General features: G+C 49.7%; 1 protein-coding gene across 4 annotated transcripts in view; it reads right to left on the bottom strand.

Moving 5' to 3' along the window:
• Window positions 1-12,241: 12,241 nt before the first annotated feature.
• The window catches only part of RAB11FIP3 (RAB11 family interacting protein 3), a 70,817-nt gene continuing 63,661 nt past the window's right edge, over window positions 12,242-19,397 (bottom strand). For 2 of the 4 annotated variants that reach the window (XM_048493944.1, XM_048493946.1), the window contains 4 exons: window positions 18,700-18,855; window positions 17,867-18,007; window positions 15,083-15,192; window positions 12,242-14,010 (listed from right to left, as the gene is read on the bottom strand). In XM_048493944.1, the coding sequence (XP_048349901.1) occupies window positions 13,968-14,010; window positions 15,083-15,192; window positions 17,867-18,007; window positions 18,700-18,855 (450 nt within the window). In that variant the 3' untranslated portion in view covers window positions 12,242-13,967. Of the gene's footprint in view, window positions 15,193-17,866; window positions 18,008-18,699; window positions 18,856-19,397 lie in introns of all 4 variants that reach the window. The other 2 variants (XM_048493945.1, XM_048493947.1) reach the window with 1 other exon arrangement.

The raw sequence follows: 19,397 nt of genomic DNA, 5'->3' as shown, positions 1-19,397 counted from the left end.
ACTTAAAAACAAATCCCATGTCATCAATTGATAGACATAAAAGGAAGCAGACAAGACGTTTTATTCTGGGCCTACTGGAAGAGCACTTCTTTACACAGCCTCTAAAACCTCAGGTCTTTGGGAAGCCCACCCATTCTACAACACAGGGTGCAGCCAAAGAGAAAACATGAGGCAAGAAGAGAACTGAATTTAAAAATAAGAACATAAGAAAAAGCCTGCTGGATCAGACCAGAACCCATCTAGTCCAGCACTCTGCTACTCGCAGTGGCGCACCAGATGCCTTTGGGAGCTCACATGCAGGATGTGAAAGAAATGGCCTGCTGCTGCTGCTGCTGCTCCCGAGCACCTGGTTTGCTAAGGCATTTGCAATCTCAGATCAAGGAGGATCAAGATTGGTAGCCATAGATCCGTAGCCATGCTGGCAGGGGCTGATGGAAATTGTAGTCCATAACATCTGGAGTGCCAAAGGTTCGCCACCACTGCCATAGATCGACTTCTCCTCCATAAATCTGTCTAAGCCCCTTTTAAAGCTACCCAGGTTAGTGGCCATCACACCTCCTGTGGCAGCATATTCCAAACATCTTGTATTAGTCCTAATTCTTCCCCCCAGCATTTTCAATGTATGCCCACAGGTTCCAGTATTGTGAGAAAGCCATTGTCAAACTATCTCACCCTAGCCCTCCTGGAGATTTCTTTCTACATATAACTTTCTCTGTCTGAAGGTGGATGAATAAGTGTCCCCGAGTCAACCCCCCTGCATTTCTGATGGGCTGGCCTCTCTGTTATAACTTTGGTAGGCCCCTTTTTACCATATGACCTCAAAATCATATTATTTGAGCACATCACAAAACTCAAGTCTTCCAGTAAATGCAGCTAAGCGGCAGGAGCGGAGGGCAAGACCTTCAGAACATACTGACAGGTGTAAGACAAGGTCAAAATAACCGGCATCTCGCATAAACTGACAAATTCAACCGCTGCACACTTCTGCATCTGTACAGGTGTCCCTCATTTGTGCACAAATACTTCGGCATCTATTACTTGCACATGCTGTTCATTTATTATTCACAGGCACTGTGCTGGGAAAAGGCTTGTAGAACGGAGGCGCCGGCAAGATTTTCTGGGAGCCAGATAGGGAACAGGTTTTTCCTCTTCTTTCCGCAACAAATGTGGGTGCCGGCCTTCTGAATGCTCGTGCCTAGTGGGTGCCTGAAGGGTGGCACCAATGTCATATTCTCCCCATGAAAATACAGAGGGGCTCCCAACTGCTGATAGCGCGCGGTGCCTCCTCTGTTCCCCACGGCTCTCTTTTGCAACAACAGCGCATAGCTCAGTTTTTCTGCTAGCTCTGTCACCTGGTTGGTTTTTGAACTTTTGGGCGATCCTTCCAAGTACTGAAGAAGAAGAGTTCAGAGTTATACCCCACCTTTCTCTCCTGTAAGGAGACTCAAGGTGGCTTACAAGCTCCTTTCCCTTCCTCTCCCCACAACAGACACCTTGTGAGGTTAATGCGGCTGAGAGAGTTCAGAGAACTATGACTAGCCCAAGGTCACCCAGAAGGAATGCAGGAGTGTGGAAACACATTTGGTTCACCAGATAAGCCTCTGCCACTCAGCGGGGGAGTGGGGAGTCAAACCCAGTTCTCCAGATTAGAATCCACCTGCTCTTAACCATTACACCACACTGGCTCTCATTTCAACATACCAGAGTTGCAATAGCCCCCAGCTACAAAGCATTCAAAAGAATGCAGCTTGTCTTTTTTCTGTCAACTTCACCAGATTTTCCAACACAAACTGGCAAAAATCACACACCCCCACCCCCCACTATTCCTATCTGGAGAAGACTGTATAGAAGGAAATGGCTGGAACTCCCCCCTCCCAACATACAGATAACGAAAACATATTGACCTTGAGTCAAATGACTGCTCTCAACCATAATTCTTAATGCTGCAAAGAGAGCCCGAGCGGTAATTTGCTTTGCAAGGGAAAGCTTTTTGCTTAGTTCGGGCGCAAACTGGAAAGGGTCCCCGTCCATTAACTTTTGTGCTGGGCACAGAAGAGGAGGAAGTGAGGCGCTTTTCGTACACATGACGCTGCCTTCCACTACATCTGAAAATTAGTCTATCAAGGACGGGCATGGTCTATTCAGGCCAGCTGCCTCGCAGGGGCCTTTCACATCATCTGCAGTTTGATCCTTTTCACTTGAGATGCCAATGAATGAACCTGGGATTTTCTGCACGCAAAGCAGACACCCTACCCATGTTTAATCGGGGAAAACTGATTTAATAGCAGGTAGACAACAGCTACCTAGGAATGTGTTTTCCAATAGCTGAAAATTATTTATAGACATTTATCCTTAGGCTTATTATTATGGTTATCATCACTCAGTGTTCATTAGATCGCCATTTACTGTTCGTGATTATTACCATTCATTGTTTACTACATTGTTTCTTTTTCTATCGATCCACTATTATATTGTTGTTCTGTTTTTTTTCTGACTTTGTTTCTCGTATTTACAAATACATATTTTTTAGGGCAAACATCATGAAATGACTGGCAGGCACCTTAGCATGTTTTTAACCGGTATTAAAATATTCCTGAAAGCCAGCATGATGTAGTAGTTAGGAGCGGTGGACTCAAATCTGGGTCATCAGGTTGGATTCCCCGCTCTTCCACGTGAAGCCTGCTGGGTGACCTTGGGCTTGTCACAGTTCTCTCTGAACTCTCTCAGCGCCACCTACCCCACAAAGTGTCTGTTGTGGGAGAGGAAGAGAAGGAGTTTGTAAGCGAAGAAGAAGAAGAAGAAGAAGAAGAAGAAGAAGAAGAAGAAGAAGAAGAAGAAGAAGAAGAAGAAGAAGAAGAAGAAGAAGAAGAAGAAGAAGAAGAAGAAGAAGAAGAAGGGAGGAGGGGGAGGAGGAGGAGGAGGAGTTTGGATTTCTATCCCCCCTTTCTCTCCTGTAAGGAGACTGAAAGGGGCTGACAATCTCGTTTACCTCCCCCCCCCCCACAAGAAACACCATGTGAAGTGGCTGGGGCTGAGAGAGCTCCAAAGAACTGTAACTAGCCTAGGGTCACCCAGCTGGCATGTCCTGAAGTGCACAAGCTAATCTGGTTCCCCAGATAAGCCCCCACAGCTCAAGTGGCAGAGCGGGGAATCAAACCCGGTTCTCCAGATTAGCATGCACCTGCTCTAAACCACTACACCAGGGGTCCCCAAACTACGGCCCGGGGGCCAAATGTGGCCCCCTGAAGGCATTTATCCGGCCCGCCAGGCATGGCGGTGATGGCTCCATTCATGTGCAGTGGGGGCTCGAGGGAGAGGAGGAACCGGCCCCAAAGGCTGTTGATTGCAGTTACATGATGGCACCCCCAAATCTCCACGAATTTTCTGACCCAGAGTTGGAAACCTTACATGTGGCAATGCCTGCTCCGCCCTTCCCTCTCAGCTACTCCATGTGTTGCTCTCAGGCTTTCTGTTCCGCCTCACTCCCATTGGCATCAGCCAGGCTGGCGAATCGCTCGCTGGCTGCTAGGGAGGAAAGAACCCAGGAAGATACCTGATCCTGGGTTAGATGGAATGCTTCATTGGGAAAGTTCTGCTTTTTTTTACAGGGGAAGGAATTCCACAGCCTCCCCAACAATATTTGGAGCCAACCCTGTACTTGACATACTTTGGTCACTGTTCTAAAAATAGACCATGACAGAAAGGCTGAAAGGTGAAATCAAACATTTTACAATCATTTGTGCATAGGAATTTGTTCATAGTTTTTTTTAGTCCGGCCCTCCAACAGTCTGAGGGACAGTGAACTGGCCCCCTGTTTAAAAAGTTTGGGGACCCCTGCACTACACCATGTGGGCTCTGTACAGGAGATAAAGGGGTATAAATCCAAACTCTTCTTCTAAAACTAATCCAGCATCTCATTTTAAGCCTATCAGGGCCTCCACTCCCTCTGCTGTGGCTGTCTGCATCTGATGATTCTTCCTTCCACTGCCACCGCCAACCCCAATCAGGAATCTTCCGCTCTGGGCCTGCCCACGGTCCAGCCAGCTCAGAACTCCAAACTATTTGTCACGAGCCTGTCGAGCTTAATTTGCAATTAAAGCTTTAGGTAATTAATCTCACTGATCAATCCAGCCAAGAGAGAGCCGGCCGGCACCAAAGAGGTCAAGCTGACGGGTCTGTTGCAGCAGAAGGAAGCAAAGTCTCTCCCCCACCCCTTCTTCCTTTATCTACGAAGACGCTGCCAGACATGTAAAGTGAAAATGTCGATATTGTCTATCTTGGCCGCAAGCCGCCTCCCCCCCCGCTCCCCCCGCCCCAATTTAACATTATTCCAGTCTGTGGCTGACTGTGTCCCTTAATTAAAAACAAGAGATACAGGGCTGTAATTTAAGAATGGTTCAGCGCACTGCCCCTGTCACTGAGCAATCTCAGCCCACTTGCGGTCCTTCTCAGACTGATGAATCCAAGGCACTGCGGGGGCAGGGGGGGGGGAGTCATTCCAGCGACAAACAGGACCTTGAGGCAGGGGGATTCCTCAACCAAGACTGGGGTGGGCTGCTGGCCCCCGGAAGGGAGCCCCTTGTGCATCGATTCACTCTGGACTTGTGGAAGGAAGCAATTTATCTCTCTCTCTCCCCCCCATTCAGGTCTAATCTGGGAGAAAGGGAATCTCACACGCTGCTGACTGGTTTCATTGCTCATTCCCTTTTAAGGTAATGGTAGCCCCTTGGGCAGGTACCAGGCCCAGGTCATTACGGACCTATGGGGTGACATCATATGACGTTTATCAGGCAGTCTATTTTGCTACAGCTCTCTCCAGTTGTCTACACAAGTAAGCTGGGTGTTCATTCATTCGACCAACCGCGGAAAGATGGACGGCTGAGTCAGATTTGATCTGGGTACCTGAAGCCATCTAGCTCAGGTTGTGAGCAGAGCCTGGACCGCAGCTGGCCTCTATGTGCCACAGGGCTCTTCTCATTTCCTGTTAGGAGAGGGTGGCAATAAAGCAGCCTTTGTACACCGCAAACAAAAAAAAAACCCCAGTGAAAACTGAAAGGCTGCACAGATATTCCTTGAGTCTGAAGCCCCCTGAAGCATCTCTTCCAGTCCTGTTCTACTAGAGCCGAGGCCTTCTGGACTCCAACCCCCCCCCCCCGCCCCGCCCATAGCTGGGATCTCAGAAATCAAGGCTCTCTTGCAAAAAGCAACGGACACTCCCCTCTCTCAGATCTTTGGGCGCCTTGTGAGCTGTTTGCGGCCTTCCGAGCAATCTCTACCCAGCCTTCAGCAGCTCTTCCGAAATTTAAATCAAGCAGTGCCCAACGTTCTTGCTCACAAGCACCCTCAAGAGCTGCAGCTAAAGGCCCTTCATTGGGTCTCTGTAAACATTTTGTGACAGCATCCCCTCATGTACGTCTGAGAAAGCAAAGTGCTGCTACCAACCGGCCTCCCCAGGGGCTCTTACGGAGAGCACATTTCATCCTCCACTCCCCCCCGAGCATCCCTTAATGTAACAGATCAGATGGCAACGTCTGATCCAATTGTCTCATCGCAGCGAGGTCCAGACAGCTCTTGTGGATCAGAGGAGAAACATCTGAGATGCATCAAGTTCCAGAGATGTGCTGTTTCCAGCTCGCAGAAAGATCTGGGGTGGTTTTGTAGTTTTATGGCAGCGGAGGCTGCTCTGTCCTCTGCCTAGAAAGAACCATGGCATGGTTCTTTGGGTAGCGCTGAGCCAAGAACTGTATTTTGAAGATCAGAACTCCCCTGGGGTGCCGGAGCAACTGAAACAGGCCTGGAGTGAACGTATTCTGGGCCAGAGGCTTGCAAGGAAAAGCAAAAGACCAACAGTGATTCGAAGAAGGAGAAGGAGAAGAAGAAGAAGCAGAAGCAGAAGAAGCAGAAGAAGCAGAAGAAGCAGAAGAAGCAGAAGCAGAAGCAGAAGCAGAAGAAGAAGAAGAAGAAGAAGAAGAAGAAGAAGAAGAAGAAGAAGAAGCAGAAGAAGAAGAAGAAGAAGAAGAAGAAGAAGAAGAAGAAGAAGAAGAAAAGGAGGAGGAGGAGGAGGAGGAGTTTGGATTTATACCCCACCTTTCTCTCCTGATTTTGCACTGGCCAACATTTTCCCTAGATACGCCTCTGATGAGAAGAGTACTGAGATGTGGATGCCAATAAAAAGTGGTTTTGCCCAAACTGAATGGGAGTATTGGGAGCCACGTTCAAAACACTTGCTGCGTGGCACGATACGGCCCGGAAACTGCCACACGGTACAACCTGACGCACCTTCCTAACTTCAGCAAAAATATTCCCTGCGTACGGGAAGCAGTATCATTCCCCGAGAAGAACGGAAGAGGCGCCGAGTCTCTGCCGTTCCACAGTCCAAAAGCAGGCCTTTCAGTCCGGCAGGATGAGCAGGCCCTGCGATCACATGAGTTTCGCTTGGCCGCCCTCATCTCTTTTTCCATATGTATTGGCAAGGTAATCTATGGATCAGATCTCTTCCGCATGGCTTCCTTCCCGTAGGCAGTGTGAGCCCATCCCTCCTCTTGCGCACATGCATGTGGTTTCCCAGCTCTGCGATGACAAAGCCAGCTCGTTCAGAAGGCAGGCTGAATGACACCTGTTTACATATAAACATTTGCTTCATCACGCAGCACGAGGCAGCCTCAGAGAGCACCCTTCCACCCTCACAACTTCATCTGAAAGCCAGCGCGGCGTAGTGGTTAAGAGCAGGTACACTCTAATCTGGAGAACCGGGTCTGATTCCCCGCTCTGCCACTTGAGCTGTGGAGACTTATCTGGGGAACTAGATTAACTCGCGCACTCCAACACAGCTGGGTGACCTTGGGCGAGTCACAGTTCTTCGGAGCTCTCTCAGCCCCACCGACCACACAGGGTGTTTGTTGTGAGTGGGGAAGGGAAAGGAGATTGTAAGCCCCTTTGAGTCTCCTTACAGGAGAGAAAGGGGGGTATAAATCTAAACTCTTCATCTTCATCATCTACAGTTGCCCTGTCTTACTCACCCATATCTTCCTCTCCCACCGACAACAGAATAAGAAGGTGCAGCAATAAGGCGGATGGAAGTAGCAACAAAGCATTTGTCCTCCACTGGCTCTTGCCCTGCTGAAACGGTATGTTGCCCTTCCACTGCTATTTCCCAGCTGTAACCTGCGTTTTTGTGCTCTTCCACTTCCAAATCCCGACATTTAAAGAGCCAGCGCTTACAGGCCGGGATGAATGACTGGAAACAGGGGCTACGGTTTGCTGCTCCATCTGTCGACAATGCTTTGCACTGAGCCTTTAAAGTGGAGAAAGGGGGAAGGATTGGATTAGGCAAGAGGGGAAGGCATTCTTGGTTGATCTAACAATTGGGCATTTGGGATAAGAAAGGGGGTCTTGATACTGGAAACATCCGGGGCTCAAGCCGTTTGGGCGTTTAAGCCGAAGCATTTCACGGGGATACATTTTGGAGGAACGGACATTTGTGTCAACTCCCTTGGAGTTTCTCAATTTCCATTTGGCAACCATCATGAATTTTTAAAAACGTGGCTAGTGGGAATCACAAGGGGATTTTCGGCTTTCCGATCAGTAGCGCGTTTGGAGAAAAAGAAACAATTAAAGAGCTCTGTTTAGAACATTTTCCGTCACACTGCGACACTCTTTTAGTTGAAAAACAAGAATATTGATAGCAGAGGAAATGCAAGGAAACAAGATATAAGTGCAAGTTTGCTAAATGTTACAAAGAGGGGGGGAAAGTAAGCTTTTGAACAGAAACGTTTTCAAAATGTCAAATTCTGACTTTAACGTTTTGAGTTTTGGACCCCTTGTTACACAGCAACCGGCGACTGGTGGCAGATAATAGAATGCTTATTCCTCTCTATAGCATCCTGTCAAATATTGCCAAATTTTGATTTTTTTAAAAAAAGAAACACTTGGGATGTCCCATACTTACAAGAAATGCCAACCGTGACCTGACCACAAGGTGTCGAAAAAATATCCTTTATAAAAATCCATGGGAGAGAACTCTGAATCTTAGGGGTGGCGTATTTCAGCTATAATCTAAACAGCTTTCGAGATCAGCCTGTGGGCTTGACCTGCACACAAATAAAACGGATATTCGCAGTTTTCCTTATTACGTTTCATGCCTTTTAACCAATTGTTAAATTTTTAATTCACGTTATTACCATAATCTCAATATCAGCACCTTTCTTTGCTGATATGCAGAAAAACGAGAATGTTTAAAACAGAACAAAGGTGCCTTTGTTAGCTGGGGAATGTGGCTTCCAAGTTGCCTTTTCACTCACCAGACCCCAAGCAGGCTTTAACAAGCGAAGAAACAAAAATCTACTTTTAATTCTCTCTCCCACTTGTTAAAAGGGAACCGTTAACTTCGATCGGTTGGAACTTCCCCTGATTAACCTATCAATTCAATCGATGGAGATTTGCAGCTCTAAAAGCAACCATGAACACTCAGGGCTCGCAGAAAAGAGGGACTAGTTTCACTTAACATACCGCAGCCATCAGCCATTCACTGAGCACACACACCCTTTGGCAAAGTGCTTGCTTTGTACTCTTAACAATTCAACTGCGACATTCCTTAGGTGCTTTGAGGAAGTTTATAATCATTTCCTTCTCTCTCTTTTTTTTTTTTGCAGGTAGCAATCTGAAAAGTGCTCTGGTTCGGCCCCTTGGCCTGAACCTCTCTTCTTGTGCCAAAATATACCATGTTTAAAAGCAGGTGTGTGCGTGTGACGTCGGCACAGTATTTCGGCAGCAGCCTCCTAATCAACTCTCTACCCCAGCGGTGCCGCTCCCTGTGCGGGGCGGTTCTGCAATTCCATCAACCAAACAAGCCACATTTACTTCCACCTTTGGCAAGAGCCACGCAGCTTCCCCGTTCCTCTGGCAGTGGCTCAAGGTTAAAACCACCCGCCAAACCACAACCTGTGACTGGCCCAAGGTCACCCAGCAGGCTTCATGCGTTGGAGCAGGGAAACAAACCTGGTTCACCAGATTAAATTTCGTCACTCATGTGGAGGAGTGGGGAATCAAACTCCGTTCTCCAGATTAGAGTCCACTGCTCTTAATCACTACACCACAGTGAGTCAACAAAGACAGAGTGGGAAACAGTTTTTCACACGGGGCAGGGTGACACATTGAGAAGGCCGGAGTGAGCAAGAAGCTCCTTTTTAAGGAAGAAGCCAGGGTTTGTGGCCAGTTGCAGCCGACCATGTGGACTCCATATACATTGTGACTTTCTTACTTGGCACGGGCCAGCGAGGCAGGCCCAAGATGGGGCCCTGCAAATCCACAGAAGAGTGATTTGCAGTGGCTGGACCCAGGATGAGCTTTGGACCAGGCTGGGCCCCATCCCTGATGGTGTCCTCAGATGTACTCCTTTCCTTTCTCCCAAGCCAGGAGGCGATTGCCATAGACACCAGGGAACAACTGAAATGCCACACGTAAGGCCAAAAAAATCCCAACTCCCAATACTCGTTGGCCTGGCTTTTCCTAAAGAGATCCCGGCCAACAATGCAAGGCATTTTCCTCATATGTAGAGTCAGACAGGACAGGCATTTGGCTAACATGTGGCTCACTGGGCTAATATGTGCCAGCAAGACAGCCAGTGTGGTGTAGCGGTTAAGAGCGGCAGGACTATAATCCGGAGAACTGGGTTCAGTTTCTTACTCCTCAACATGAAGCCAGCAGGGTGACCTTGGGCCAGTCCCAGTTCTTTAAGAACTCTCTCAGCCCAGGAAGAGGCAAACCATCTCCAAATGTCTCGTGAATAAAAAACTCTATGGAGTCTCCATAAATCTGCTGTGACTTGACTGCATTTTCCATCACAATTAAAATTCCAGCAGTCCTTGGGTGCCACCTAGTGCTGGAACGGCGGAAGTGCCGCAAGCCATCCACAATCACGTGGACCAGGGGCCAGGCTGATATGCCCACGCGTGTGCTTCTGTGGAGGATTGTTTGTCTGTCACGACAAGCAAGGAGGACGGAAGCCCCGAAGCCTTTCCTCTTCAGCCCGCTCCCGCAAGAGCAGCCTGTGACTCACAAAAGCTCAGATCGAAATAAACGCCATTAAGCCTTTAACATGTCCTTAAGACTTGCGTTCTGTTTTGCGATGACAAGCTATCATGGCAGCCCCTTGGCAATGAATAGGAACTCAGGCCACGTGGCTTGAGGCTGACAAAGTGGCCGCAGAACGGGTTCAAGAATGCCCTCTGCTGTCACTACTTTCCATTCTGGCTTGTTCAGGGGAAAACAAGGGGAGACACACTCACAGGAACCCACAAAAGAAGGTTCGCCTTCCAGCTGACCCCCAGTGCAGAGCTGTAGACAAGCCAGACTTCTGGCAGAGCACCTCCTGTTGCTCCCAGAGTGGCGTAGTGGTTAACAGCAGGTGGATTCTAACTCGCTCTCCTTCCTGTCCCCTTTTAAGCACAACCTCAGGTTGCCAAGATGTCGAATTCTGTCCCCAGTTCTCAAATCACGCCATCTCAAGCAGCAATTTCGACGCCAACCCTTCTAACGGTCCGGATGCAAAGCGAGGACTTTGTTGTAAAGGCCAGCAGAAGCCCATTTCGAGCGGCCGGCGGCAACAGCATCGGCAAAGCCACTCTGGAAACTTTCCCCATCCTTCCAACAGCACATCACCATGAAGTGGCAGAGGCCATTGTTTTAAAAATCTAAATCGGGCCAAAGCCTTGTTCAGCTCACAGAACTAGTTCCCTTGGATCCTGACCCAACAGGTTGGTCAAGATGTCAGAGCTGCAAGCCGCATGCTTTTCCAGCATCCCAGGCCTTGACCTTTGCTGGCTAAAACCCCGGAAAGCAAGCACAGATTTTTGCTTGTTGCTGAATCAGTCACAAGAACACCTCCCGCGCATTTTATACACATGTAGGCCCAGTCACATAAACTAAAGGACTGAAGCTACGCTATGCAAAGAAATCTCTAACTGCATCTGTTGGACTGTTTCAGAAGGTCAAAAAAGAAAGGCCCTTCCCCCACGAGATCAAGAAGGAGCACAGACAAGCACTGCTTAACCTTCCCTAGGGCTGTTTTTGGCCCTCCCTGAAGGCATTCTTCAACCAAAAGGAGCTTTGGGGAGCAATTTAGAGAGCAATTTAGATCAGGAAAATGGTGGGGAGGGGGCGCGTGGAAGTGTTAAGCATCTACCTCTTCCGCCACTGCCCCAGCCGGGCCAGGTGGTTTGACCTGTTGAAAACAAAACCTAGAACTGCAAGCATGGTTATGGATCTCCGGCCCCTTTATCAACCCTTTTCCAGAAGGCAGAGCACCCTCAAGAGTTGTTCTGTTCCTGGCCTAGCTGCGGACGAAAACCACCCCCCAACGATCCCCGATTTTCTGCCCGCTGCAGATAAAAGTGCCATCACCATTGCCTCAGTCCTTCATTTGCTTCATTCTACAGTAAGCCTCCCAGGGGAGCTGAGGGACAGAACTCCGCCTGCTGTAGACAGGACAATTCCAGTCTGCAATGGTTTTGGAGGACTACCTACAGGCAACAGCCCCTGTCTGTGTTTTCCCCATCACAACTGTGCTTGCTCCGTGTTTTCCCCATCACAACTGGCCTTAGAGCAGTGATGGCGAACCTTTTTGAGACCGAGTGCCCAAATTGCAACCCAAACCCCACTTATTTATTGCAAAGTGCCAACCTGGCAATTTAATCTGAATGCTGAGGTTTTAGTTTAGAAAAAAAAAACGGTTGGCTCCCTCTTCCTCTGCCCCACATGCTTGAGCAGGGGCCAGCCTGTCCAAGCCTCCAGCAAGTCCCGCATGCACCGCTCTGTGCCTCTCTAGCATCTCTGCCTCCTCTGCAACCCACCCCCACCCCCCACCCCCAGCCACCTGGAGCACAGGCACCAAGCCCACCAGCTGAGTCCTCCCTACTAACCGCGATGCGCACATATCGTGCTCAGTGGCCCAGGCCAGCCTAGATGTGCGTGTGTTGGGTGGTGTTTTTGTTGCCCCCACATGATGAACTCTGTGTGCGCGTGCCCACAGAGAGGGCTCCGTGTGCCACCTCTGGCACCCGTGCCATAGGTTCGCCATCACTGCCTTAGAGGGATACGCTGCGCCTGGACGTGGAGGTTCCGCCTAGCTGCCACCTTTCCCAACTGCAACTCAGACCCATGCAAATCCTCACGTCTCTCCTTTCAACATTCCCTGGGTGTGATACAAGACGAAAGCCGCACAAACAGACACAGCCCGGCTGGGTCTCCTGCAAAGAGACGGTAACAGCTTTTAATCAGACAAGAGTCAGTACACCCGTTAAGACAGACATTGTTTGCCTCTTTTTGGGGAAATTCCTTCACATACTAGCAGGGAAGAACAAGGTTTTTTTTTCCTCGGGAAATTAAAGCCATGTGCAAGTCAGTGCTTTGCTTTTTTCTTGTCGTTGTCAGTTTAAACGGTTGGTGTTTTTTTTCTTCCTGTGATTTATTTACATTACAGTACCTCTTTGTGATCAGCCAGAAGGCAGAGAGGGGAGTGCGCTTGTGTGTTTGTGGATAGAACGTGTGCCCACTTCGAGAAAGGCAAGATCTCATATTTATAGATTTGTACATTATACTTACATACATACATATATATATATATTTGTGTGTATATACACAGATACATTGCTCTCTTCTTGGAAGTTTTTTTAAAAAATTGATCAACCTCCATTCTATAAAAAAATACCTAACTCTACAAGATAGAAAAAGGAAAAAAAAAATCTTTCCCTCTCCAAGTATATACTGATTTACACCCCGACATCCAGAGCTGTACAGTACCCGGGCCCTTCCTGCAGCGTCAAAAAGGGAGTGAAAACACCTTGATCGACCTGGGTTTTGAGAACTGTTTTGTGGGTGGGAGGGAGGCAGAGAAGCAGTTCTTCGCTTCTGCGCCCCCCATTCGCACACGCACGTTTGATCTCCCTGAAACTGCGGACGTCTTTAATTCCCACTTGGTATTTGTTTCAAGTTAGCTATTTCCACGCCAGCTGGGCCAACGTCTTGCAGGATTCTCCAGCCAACCCATCCTAACCGCCCTAGCTCAGTGGTGCGACAACGGATTCGGGTGTGTGCGTGTGTTTTCCTTTGGTGCATTTTTCCATTTAATAACAGGACTGCGTAGCTCTGTGGCACTCTAAGGCTAAAGCACTCGAACGCCATCCGGTTTGCAAGGCAGAGGGGAGGAAGCACGATTCGCGGGCTTGTTTCGCTCGCTCCAACCTCTTCACGAGGATTGGAAGGATCGGGGGGGCCTCGGCCTGTCCGGAGAGGCCGTGCCAGACACCTCGCGGCTGGCTGTGGTGTGGTTGTTGTGTCTGTGCTTTCGAGAGAGGAGGAGTCTAAGAGAGATTCTGAGGAGAAGGCAAAAACTCACCATCCCCAGCCTCCATGGGAGAGCTGCGCACACTTGGCCGCTCAGCACTCAGGCTCGGAGAGGAGGGGGCGTTCACATCAAGTTACAGTGCAAATCTACCCTCATTGGATCATTCCTCCACCAGGGGCTTCTTTTCCCTATTTGTGCCATTAAAACTGAAGGGGGGGGGGGTTAACCAAAAAGAACATTTAAAACAACCGCCGAGGGCAGATATAAAAACAGGCGTGGCTGGGATCCACCCTTCACCCCCTACAATTCAGTAGAAACAGAGCCCCCGTGTGGTTGTTGTTGTCTGTTCCCAAGCAAAGTGCACCTCTTCCTTGGAGAACGAAGACATGCAAAGTTCTTCCCAAACCCCTTCCCAGAATATCCAGGCATCCCCTTGTTTCTTCTTCGACTGCAGCGCAGGGGAAAGTGGCACAGCAACCGTGGGGCAATCTCCTCTCATCCTTTCCAAGGGGAATGGAAAACTCATCCGAGGTTAGCAGAACCGGCTTTGGGTTTAGCTGGATAAGGGAAAGGGCGGGGGGGCCGTGTCGGCACGAGCCCCTTTCCGAGGCGGCCCTCCGTTGCTCTAACACGGGATTATTCCAGCAGGCGAGCTGCCTTCAAGCAACCTAATGGGAGAGAGCAGAACTGAGCTATGTCAGAAGGCAGGGCGGGCCATGAAGAGAGCGGGAAGAGATTGCTGCAGCACCGGGGTGTGTGTGTGTGTTTGGGGTTGGTGGGAGATGGCTCTGCCTCCAGCGCTGCAGTATCATCAGCAGAGCACCCACCCCCTCAGCCTTGCCGGTTCCAGCAGACCAACAGCTTCACCTGCTGAGAGGGTACCCACAGAGGGCTCCGTAGCTGCTACGGGACTCTAACTACATAGTGTCCGTCTGCAGGGCCACCCTGGTGGGATGGCTCCTTTCCCAAGCTCTCTACCCACCAGAAGGAGAGCGCCAGCCATGGATTTTAAGGCAGCTGGCGAGAAGCAAAGGGGTCCGGAACAACTCTCAGCAGAAAGCCAACGAATGCTCCCTGAAAGCCAGGCAGCACAAAACGTTTGAGGCAGACCCAGGTCCGCTCCCTTCCCCTAGCCGAAGAGGGCAGAGCCATCAGCCATGTTTTGCATCGTGCTGATAAATCTCAGACAGAGCTCTGCTCTGCAAAGGGACGAGGCTTCCGAGCGACTCAATGGGCGCTCAGGTCGCAAGTGGCAAAACGCACAGAGGCGCAGGCAAAAGATCAGGTTGGCATTTTGGTTTTCCCTTCCTACCAAACCCTCCCTCCCCTACCGCTATTCCTGGCAGTTGCTTTTTCACCCCCCAGATTTGCAAGACCAGAGTAAAACAATTCCCAGTTGCGGCCTTGTGCGTGCCCTCTACGTCCCCACAGGCGCGTGCTGGGGGGTGTGCACATGTTCACGAGTGCCCCACACTGTGTCCGTGGCTGGCCTCCTGGCCCGAAGACTCCCTTTTCGCCTCCCACCCTGAAACCACCACAGTCGCCCCGGCCACGAGGCTCCCACAGGTCCACCAGGTTCCATCACCCAACTGTCCGCCACGAGGCTTCCTGCGATTTCTTCGCAAAGCAAAGATTCCTCCACAGTCACCGCCTCCTCCTCCTCCTCCTCCTCCTCCTCCTCCAGAGCAGCCACTCCGCTGCACCCTGGGTCAGCAGGACGAAGAAGCTATGGCCTCTTACTTGACTTCCAGGATGGACGGGTTGGTTTCCATGATGGCCACAATGATCCGGTCGATGTAGTCCTGAAGCCGGAGATTGATCTCTTTTTGCTTCTGCGTCGCCTCCATGAGCTGGAAGGGAAGGGAAGGAGAGGCTCTTCACTAGAAGGTGACTCTGCAATCTGTTAGGGGCACTTACAGCACGGTGTGGTGGTTAAGAGCAGGTGCACTCTAATCTGGAGAACCGGGTTTGATTCCCCGCTCTGTCACTTGAGCTGGGGAGTTTTCCATATAGCAGTGATGGCGAACCTTTTTGAGACCGAGTGCCCAAACTGCAACCCAAAACCCACTTATTTATCGCAAAGTGCCAACACGGCAATTTAACCTGAATACTGAGGTTTTAGTTTAGAAAAAAAGATTGGCTCCGAGGCGCGCATTACTCAGGAGTAAGCTTGGTGGTAGTTATTGGCTTTGCTTTGAAGCAACCGTGCAACTCTTCCAACGGGTGAATCACGACCCTAGGAGGGTTTACTCAGAAGCAAGCCACATTGCCAGCAACCGAGCTTACTCCCAGGTAAAGGATCGCGCTTTAGTTCTTTGCATGAAAATCAGTGGGGTTTAACAGCGCTTAACAGAGTTACCTATACTGCTTCCCCAAAACTAGGTCTTAGGTGTAATGCTAATAATCAAGCCCAGCGGCCCAGGCAGCCTAGATGTGTGTGGGGGGGGCGCGATTCCCCCCCCCCACATGATGAACTCTGTTTGTGCATGCCCACAGAGAGGGCTCTGAGTGCCACCTCTGGCACCTGTGCCACAGGTTCGCCATCACTGCCATATAGTGTCTCACCCCTCCATGATCAAAATGCTACAGAATTGGCCACTGTGACTTCCTTCTGCCAATGGAGAAAGATTTCCTTCACCAAAGACAGACTTTTCAAAAGCTTTTCTTCTGTGAAGGAAGGCAGAGGTTTCTGGACCCAACCCACTGACTCCATTTTAACCTGCTATTCAGCTTAAGAAGAAGAGTTTGGGTTTAAACCTTGCTTTGCTCTCCCTTCAAGGGGTCTCAAAGCGGCTTACAAACTCCTTTCCTTTCCTCTCCCCACAACAGACACCTTGTGAGGTAGGTGGGGCTGAGCACTCTGGGAGAACTGGGACTGGCCCAAGATCACCCCAGCAGGCTTCATGTATACAAGCAGGAAACAAATCCGGTTCACCAGATTAGAATCTGCTGCTCATGGGGAAGAGCGAGGAATCTGAACCCAGTTCTCCAGATTAGAGTCCACCGCTCTTAACCGCTACGCCTCACTGGCTCTGAAGTGCACCACACTGTACAACATTGGACACTTTTACTGGTTTATACTTTTAGTGCCATGCTAATTTAACTGTTTTAGGTGAGCAAACAGCCAGTTGACAGTCTACGTTTTTCATATATCAAGAATGAAGTCCCATTTCTCTTGGGAATCCTTGGGGTGGATGGCGCACAGTTTTAAGGGACCCATTCTGGCCGTGTATTTGACACACCAAGTGATAACAGACACAGCTTCACAGAAGAGATGGAAATCAACCCTCCATCCCGCCTTGGCCCTCCAAGGAGTCCAAAGCGATGCTGATACATTTCTTCTCCCATCCTGGCTCTCCCTCAGAGAAATTGGCATTATTCCAGACTGCCATCTTCCTACGCCGGCCCAAATCCCCACCCCGCCCCAACCCAAGAAAATGCCAGCTGTGCTGTTTTTCCTCCGTCATATCCCTTTTGAAAGCCCCCATGATTCCTTTCTACACATAAGAGTCATGAGATGTACAGTTGCAGTCAATAAAACCATGCAATTAACAGGAGGAATCGTAAAATTACAACCGCTGTAAAAATCTCCCATAAACACAATAAAAGTTCACGCTAAAGGTTTCTAATTTTCCATAAACTGCCGCAATAAAAACAGGCACCGACTTCCGGACAGACATCAGCAGTCGGGGCTGATAGCTATTACTGTTAGTTACCAAGAAGCCAGTTTCTTCAATGTCCTTCAATATGGGAATGAAACCTAAAGGAGTAAGCTTTAAATGTGAAGACTGAGATGTCACAGCAAGGCCTCTGTCTGATTTCTACCCTGGCTGAATTGCACTGGGCTTATGGTGCTGAGATGGAAAATCATCCAGAAAAGAGCCCAGTCTCAGTGGTGTTGGTGATGAAGAAGACGAGGAGGAGGAGGAGGAGGAGGAGTTTGGATTTATAACCCACCTTTCTCTCCTGCAAGGAGACTCAAGGAAGCTTGCAAACTCCTTTCCCTTCCTCTCCCCACAACAGACATCTTGTGAGGCTGAAGGAGTTCCAAAGAACTGTGATTAGCCCAGGGTCACCCAGCAGGAATGCAGGAGCAGGGAAACAAATCCAGTTCGCTGGATAAGAGTCTACTGCTCATACGGGAGAGAGGGGAATCAAACCCGGTTCTCCAGGTTAGAGTCCACCTGTTCTTAACCACTCAACCGTGCTGGCTCTCCAGTTTGAACACACAAAGATGCCTGGCCCTGAATCAGACTATCGAGGCCAGTGCTGTCTACTCTGACTGGCAGAGGCTCCCCAGGGTCACACATCACCTACCCAGTGGTCCTTCTACTGGAGACGCTGGCCACTGAACCTTCTGCCTGGCAGGCAGATACTCTGCCAGTGAGCCGCAGCCCCTATCCTGGGCAGCAGAACTCTGGTAAAGACAAGAGCTGGTCAGCGTGGCCCTCATGGCTCCCCCTGTTGGACGGGGGAAATGCAACACGACTGCCCATCCAAGAGGAGTGTGCCCCCACCCCTTACCTCATCTCTGGAGACTGAGCTGATCTCTGCTGCCAAAGACTCAGAAAAGGAAGCAGAGAAAAGGTTCTTGGCGCCTTGAATGCTGAGGTTTATGATCTGCCCGTTGAGTTCGTCATTCTGCTCCTTCAGGTTCCGGTTATCCTGTTGGCAAAGGACGGCCCAAAAAGTCAAAGCTGCCGTTCTCAGCGGCTCCTGGCGCCCGTGCAATCATTTAATTAGCTGCCTGTACTGTGCTTCTCACTGCTGGGGGACCCAAAGACGTTGACAACGCTCATCTCCCTGCCTGCATTCGACCTCACAACAACCCTGCGCAGGAGATCAGGAGGAGAAACAGCAACTGACTCAGAGCCTCCCTAACAGGGTAGAGATTCAAACCTGGGCCTCACAGACCCTAGTTTGACATATTAGCCACTGTTTATTTATGTATGGTTAACAACCAGTAAAACAATTCACAGAATGCCAAATTCAAGATTATTTATAAACGAATAGATCAGAAAGTTAAAATATAAAGTAAAACTTATTTTAACATTCCTCTTAATGGTCTCCTGTCCACCTGCTCTCCTGTATTTGTTTATTAGAACACAAAACCGGGCTACATCACTGGGAACTCCTTTGTCCTTTCCCGACAGCAAATTTATTGCCTTTTTCCAGCCTGTTCAGTCAAAATAGGCCCCAGGATTTCTGGGAACTTGAGCAACTTCCATTCTAGCAAATCGACTTCTTCCCCGGAGCAATTCTAGCCGTAGCACCACACTGGCTTTCCAAGGTATCAAGGCCTGAATCCAGGGCCTACTACCAGCCACTCCCAAAACATCTGCCCCAGCCCAGGATACCTGCTTGAGCCTCCTGATCTCTTGCTCCAGCTCTGTCTCCCGCGTCCTGCTGTTGTACTCCTGGAGGCCGAGGCTGCTGCTCCGCCCCCGCCGCTGCTCCGCCTCGAGCTTGAAGAGCTGTAGGTGTTCCAGTTGCTTCCGGAGGTCTTCAATCAGCTGAAATGTCAATGGGGAGGTCAGTGGCTGAGTATTCCTCCACAGAACCTAGCATTCCCGGCACGACGGCCGGTTCCATTCCCCAGGGACTGTTGCTATATACACAGGTAAATGGGGCCATGCATTAATCGTGCATGTCAAAGGGACAAAGCCCTTCCAGAATTGATAATACTACTCAGCAGTGGCACAGTTACGCTGCAATACTTGGTGCATCATAGAAGCCTCACCCCAAACATCCCCAAAAGGTTTCACAGGAGGAGGAGGAGGAGGAGTTTGGATTTATACCCCAACTGTTTCTCCAGTAAGGAGACTCAAGATGGCTCACAAGCTCCTTTCCCTTCCTCTCCCCAAGGTTGCTGCTGTCAAGTTACAGAGCATTATTACATCGTCCATAACTTCCTTGCTTTCACTAATCCCACTGTGGTTAAATTGAGCTAAGGGAGTTTCAGGGCTTGGTTGGTCATCAACCCTTCCTCTCCCCACAACAGACACCTTGGGAGGTAGGTGGGGCTGAGAGATGTTCTGAGAGAACTGGGACTAGC

The sequence above is a fragment of the Sphaerodactylus townsendi genome, linkage group LG04 (genome assembly GCF_021028975.2).
Source record: "Sphaerodactylus townsendi isolate TG3544 linkage group LG04, MPM_Stown_v2.3, whole genome shotgun sequence".
Taxonomy (NCBI): domain Eukaryota; kingdom Metazoa; phylum Chordata; class Lepidosauria; order Squamata; family Sphaerodactylidae; genus Sphaerodactylus; species Sphaerodactylus townsendi.
The sequence above is the reverse complement of the archived record's forward strand: the minus strand, read 5'-3'. Positions and strand labels throughout refer to the sequence as shown.